General features: G+C 34.7%; 1 protein-coding gene across 1 annotated transcript; it reads right to left on the reverse strand.

Moving 5' to 3' along the window:
* Positions 1 to 2,137: 2,137 nt before the first annotated feature.
* LOC127074461 (UDP-glycosyltransferase 43) lies at positions 2,138 to 3,879 on the reverse strand. Its single transcript, XM_051015820.1, has one exon. The coding sequence runs from the start codon at positions 3,806 to 3,808 to the stop codon at positions 2,303 to 2,305; it is 1,506 nt and encodes a 501-aa protein (XP_050871777.1). The 5' UTR covers positions 3,809 to 3,879; the 3' UTR covers positions 2,138 to 2,302.
* Between the last annotated feature and the right edge of the window lie 2,491 nt (positions 3,880 to 6,370).

Consider the following 6,370-nt stretch of genomic DNA (forward strand, 5'->3'; position numbering starts at 1 on the left):
TACAAATGATTAAAGACGGCTCTCTTTCCCATCCCTAGAAACCAAAGATAAAAAGAAAGGAATTAGGGTTTATTGAAGGGACATCCAAATCTGGCTATTAAATGATATTAACATTAGTATAACAATAAAGTATTATCTGGCTCGATCGGGCCTGGTCACCGACGGACCCAATATTTTTCATCCGATGCAATCTGACCCGTTGGCCCAATGCAATCCGACCTGGAGAGTGAAATTCGGTTTGGGTCGGTCGGATTTTCTTAGTTGGGTTACTTTTGTCCAGTCCTATCAGTAACAACATTTGAATCATCAATGCTTTTGGTCAAGTACATGTATTTCTCTTCATCAATAAGACCATGATATGTCGCATTTCAGTCAATGGACCTCTCTTGCTCGTCTTGTATGTATATCTTGCCTTGTACACCTGGGTAATGCTTGTGAAATTTTCTGTATCTCTATCTTTCAAAGCAATTATTAAGTACCTAAGAGTCATATTGTATTTTGTCAGGTCATTCACAAACTGTCTTTCAGCATATTTTAAACAACATAATACATCATGTTCATCTAAGTCCTTAGATAGTTTATGATTCTGAAACCCACACCTAACCAAACCTTCCAACCACTACAACTTGACACAAATATCAATATAAATGGATATTTAACTTTCATACTATAACTGCCTTCAGAGGAATTTTTTCTTTTGTAGTTTCTTTCTCTCTCACAATCCCTAATCACTTTCTCTTTCCTCTCTCTGATCCCATTTGTGGTAATAGAAAGAATAATAACAACAATAATATCATGTTGTTTATCCATGGATTGTGCCCATGTTAACACGTCAGTTCGGGAGGGAAATATCTATCATTAACAACATATACAAAATAAATTATTAATTTCAAAGATACTGAAAGCCTATTAAGTATTGAACAAGTTAAAAATATAACATGAAAGTAAAATATACAACATCAATGGTGAAAGATAGTGTGAAATTTGTAGGAAAACCATTAGGATATGGACAGTACAAATGAAACATTATGAACTATTTGATTTTTTACACTACACAAAAATTTGACATGCCATAATTTTTAAAGTATCCATAAATTTTTGAACTATACCGAAATTTTTGAAATACTCGGTAGGAGATATAGGTTTCCCCATAAATATCATTTTTTTTCTCAAAAAGTCCAATATAAATGTATCGAGTTTTTTAAATTATGCAGTAAAAATGCAACAAGATTCTAAAAAATATCGGATTTTTCAAAAATATGGTGTAAAAAGAAAAACTTGTAAAAACTCAGTCGTTTTTAAAATATCCGGTAAAATTGCATAAATCATGTATTTTTCGAAACTTTCCGTATCATATTTTTCGGCATAACTACCCGACTTATTATTTTTTTATCCATTCTTCAAAGTAAATGTTTTTGAACGAATAAATTGTTTTGAAAGATAAATAATGGGAAGAATATTTTTGCCATTATAAATATACGTGGAGGTTAAATTAGGAGGTGTCAGGATAATTTGTCTTTGAATATGTAAACTTTTAAATTGGGCCAGTTTTGAGTGTTCTCAAGCCCATTTTTCTATTCTTTTTAATGAAAGGATTAGAATAAATTGCATAAATGTAATTGAATTTGGAGCACATGTTAACGGCAAATTGTGTATTTACACTTAAGATCTTAGAATTTATTTATTTGCATGATTTCAATACAAACTTTATATTTCATATTTGTATGTTTCTTTACTTGTGTCCTTAGACTATAAGCTACCTACACTCTTAAAACAATAATTTTGATAGTTCAAAAGTCTTTTAAATATGCTCCACAAAATCCATTTAAAATTTTGTATTTTTTTTTAGATATAATGTAAAACTCAAGTGAAGATTATTATGAATATCACTTCTGGCACCATTATGATTAATTAAAATCGGAGAATGTTAATTTATACTCTACAGGATGTGTTAAACAATCCAATATAAAAATATTTGTAATAAAAAATCATACATTCACCTTTTAAAGTCAACATATTATTATTTTAAATAATAAAATTCCATTTTTTAGTTTATCAATTTCTCTAAAAATATGCATCTATGAAAGAGTCTTCATTCTATGTAATATGACGCAAGCAATAAAAAAAGATTTAAATATTCTGAAAGAAGTGGGCATGTAAGATTGAATTCTTCTTATCAGTTTTATACATATGGTAGCCCCTTATTTATTCTCCAACAATTGGGGTAGCAAAAATTACATCCTCTAGCTAAAACATTTTCTATTAGGATTCAGGAATATGCTCTTACCTCTTACAAGATTTTTTATTTTGTCAATTCTTTAATAAGGGACACAAGATTATTATAAGATGACCCATTCTCTGTCAAAGCCACTCTACACTTTTCACTCATATCCTTAACCTTCCTCTTAATCTCATCACTACCGTTCTTCAACTTAGTAACACCATTCTCAATTTCTTCTGCCCGCACAAGATCCCCACCTTTTGTATAATCCAACCTAATCTCCACCGCCAATCCCAATTCCCTAACCATCTCAAACGCATTCATCTGTTGCTCCGCATAAACCGGCCACGTGGCAATCGGCACACCGTACCACAAACTCTCCAATATCGAGTTCCAACCACAGTGCGAAACGAATCCACCTACTGCTTTGTGGGCCAGCACCTTCGCTTGTGGGACCCACCCACACACTATACCCATCCCCACAGTTCGTTTCAAAAACCCATTCGGTAGAACATTCTCGTAACTCGCGTAATCTCTTGGGTCATCTAAACGGGCCTTGGGTGGTTCCCTTAAAGCCCATAAAAATCTAATCCCAGCCCGTTCAAGCCCAATAGCAATCTGCTCAGCTTGTTTCACTTCGAGACTTCCCAAACTACCAAAGCAAAGAAAAACCACAGAACCAGGAACCTGCATATCGAGCCACTCCATGATGTAATTGTATTGAACCGGGTTCGGGTCCCATTGAGCCGGTCCATCAAGGTCAAGAATCGGCCCAATTGGATAAACCGGTGGAAGATCTAAATCGTTGTAAAGTGATTGAAGAGAATAAGGTTCAAGCTCTTGTACTGTATTTATGATTATACCCTTTGTTTCTTTGTACCTTTCTCCATGATATGACATCCACGAATAAGCGCCGGTTTTCTTGTTCAGCACCAAGCTAGGTAAAATGACTTTCGGCAGCGGGTTCTTGAAACTTGGGATTTCAAACTCAGTTTCCGATTCTAGCGATTCAGTACTTGGAAGGTGGAGCATGAATCCGAGGAAACTCGCCGGCGACGCGAAGAAGAGGTAGCAAGGGACGGAGATCTCGTTAGCGACATCGATGAGGGTGGTGGAGAACATGTCGACGAACAAAGCAGCGAGTTTAACCGACTCGGAAGTTGACTCGGTTGATGATGTGAGGTTTAGGAGTGTGTTTTTGATGTTATTTTTTTGGTTCTGCATGAGGAGGGAGATGTAAGTGACGAATGATTGGTACTGATCGGATGTGGGAGGGTCTACGGGAGGGAGGTGGATGAAACGAAGATTGGTGGTGGAGGAAGAAAGAGATTGGATGTAAGTGTTAACGAGGAGTCTTTGTGGGACGGTGACGATGAGAATGGTAGCAGAGAATTGAGGGTTGTGTTTGGTTAGATGGTTAGCGAATTCGACGACGGGAACAATGTTTCCGATAGCTGGTGTAGCGACAAAAACCACCTCAAATTTTGTCATGGCGATTAGGGATTGAAAGAGCAAACTTTCTATGATATCAATATTGAAGTATGTTTCAACACATGTATTATTAATAGTGTGTATTATGTCATGCATAATTTGGGAATAGGACAATCTTGGAAAGTCTTGTGAGCTTGCTCTACAATCATTTTTAGAAAATACATTTTTTGAAATTTTCATAACCCCATGAGACTAAATAGTAGACTTTGAACACTTAAAACAATTTCTAGGTTTTATAATTCCAACCACTACTATAATATGCAAAATAATAATAATAATAATTATTATTATTATTATTATTATTATTATTATCATTATTATTTTTATTATTATTATTATTATCATTATTATTATTATTATTATTATTATTATTATGTTTTTCTAATATGGAAGAGAAAGCAAGTTTGATGTTTTTCTAATGTGGAACAGAAACTTGGTGGTAGGCTATTGTAGTCAACTGTAAAAATTCTCATAGGATGATGGAAGTCTTCGTTGAATGTTGAGATAGTGTATCTGCAACGTAACTTTAATCTAACATTTTAAAATTCATGCCACTGAAATTTGAGAGAAGAAACTTACTTGCGTGTAAAAATGAATTAAACAATAACGTCACTTATGAATGTGACGCCTGATAGGGAGACCGTTGATTGTACGGAGTATTTTATAATTGTCAAAATTAAAAAGGTTTAATTGTAATTTTTATCATCTCATTTTATTATTTTTTAAATTTTAGTCTCTCTATTTTAAGTCTCTTTTTTAAGTTTTTGTATTAGAAAAGGATCAAAATCCAACTCAAAATTTTTGAAAAAAAGACCAAATTTTCAATTTTAAAATAGGGCGATCAAAATCCCAAAAATGACAAAATAGTAGGATCAAAATTATAATTAAGTCAATTAAAAATGTGTGACACTTCCTAGTGATTAAGGATTGTCAGAGGCTTTAAAGTTGTTGTGAAGTTAAGAGTTAGTTCACATGAAATGAAAAACTCTGTATGAGTGTATTTTTGTGTATAAGTTCGTCCATCTTCCTTATCACGATATTCAGACTTTTAAAAGAGAATTTAGAGAGAGCAGTTAACTCTCACGATTCCATCTTCCTTATCACTTCCTAGTAATTATATTAGATTTGGATCCTAAACTTCTTGGAATTTAGAGAGAGCAGTTAACTCTCACGATTCCATTAGTGTCATTATTGACCAAACACACATTATTTGCACGAACACACGTTATAGATTAAGGCACAAAGGAATTTGGTGACATATCCGAAAAAAGGGCGTCATATCTATAAGAAGGGCGCTCAAACCAACAAAGGGAGGATCTGGAAGGAACGACATGAAAAACATATGCCCTCGCCAGGCTCCAACGACCACTTCCAATAACACTACTACACAGTGTTGAATTGTAATTCCTTGTGTCGAAGCAGGTTGCTCAACAAAACAAGGAAGTGCCGAACCACCTAGTATGTTAAGTTGTGTTAGTGTGTTGAAGTGTCGAAGCATGTTGTCTCACACAGGATTTCGACTTATGCCTATTTTAGTAGTGTTATCTATTTTGGTCTTTTATAGTTTTTGGCTTTTATAGCTTTGGGCTTTAGCTTGAGGTCCAAGTTAACCTAAATCTATAAATAGAGGGAGTAACCCTTATTTTTATATAGAGGTGAATAGAGCATTCATAACATTGTATTCACAGTATTTTGCAGTTGCAAAGTGAATAAGAAGTTTTCCACTGTTTGTGGGCAGAGAGAAACTCTGCAGAATTATATTACTCTTCTCCTTCATCGTTCTTTACTTTCTTTCTTTCTCCATTGTTCTTTCTTTTCATTGTTATTGTGTTGGTGATAACAATCTTGTTCATCAAGATTGATTGAAATTCTCCATAGGTTTTAGGGGATTTCCAGCATCTAGTATCAGAGCTCCGGTTTAATCGATTCGTGGGTAGAAAACCAACATGGCAACGAATCATCCAAACGGGCATTTTCCAGCAAATCTTCTGATTCTCAAGAACACCAATTATGAGAATTGGTGCAAGCATATAAAGGTTGTGTTCTGTTATCAAGATCTTTGGGATCTTGTGAAGGAAGGAGTAGCAACGCTTGCAGAAGCCGCGACATATTAAGAAAAGGTTGCACATAAAGAATTAAAGAAGAAAGATTATAAAGCTCTCTTTATAATCCATCAATGTATTGATGCAAATAACTTTGAAAAGGTTAGTGATGCATAGTCAGCGAAAGAAGCATGGGAAATTCTTGAGAAATTGTTTGGAGGCGCAGAGAAGGTGAACGAGGTAAGGTTACAAACTCACAAAAGAACGTATAAATTACTTCAGATGGAAGACAATGAAAGCATAACTGATTTCTTCACCAAGGCTACGAAACTGGTGAGTCAAATCAAGGTATATGGAGAAGTGCTAACATCAAGATCTGTTGTTGGAAAGATCTTGAGGTCGTTGGCTCCAAAGTTCGACTACGTGGTAGTAGCCATAGAAGAGTCGAAAGATTTGTCAAAATTGACAAAGGAAGAGCTTTAAGGGACACTTGAATCTCATGAATAAAGAATGGTTGAAAGAGCTGCAGGAAAGTCGAAGAGTGATATGGCTTTGCAGGCTCAATCAGCAAAAGAAAAAAAAGGCAAAGGAATCTGGATTGGCAACAAAGGCAGAG

Source organism: Lathyrus oleraceus, chromosome 1 (genome assembly GCF_024323335.1).
Source record: "Lathyrus oleraceus cultivar Zhongwan6 chromosome 1, CAAS_Psat_ZW6_1.0, whole genome shotgun sequence".
NCBI classification, from domain to species: Eukaryota; Viridiplantae; Streptophyta; class Magnoliopsida; order Fabales; family Fabaceae; genus Lathyrus; species Lathyrus oleraceus.

What these genes read in the sequence shown, in the direction of transcription:
- LOC127074461 (XM_051015820.1), bottom strand. Translation starts at nt 3,808, where the DNA reads ATGCATGACATAATACACACTATTAATAATACATGTGTTGAAACATAC.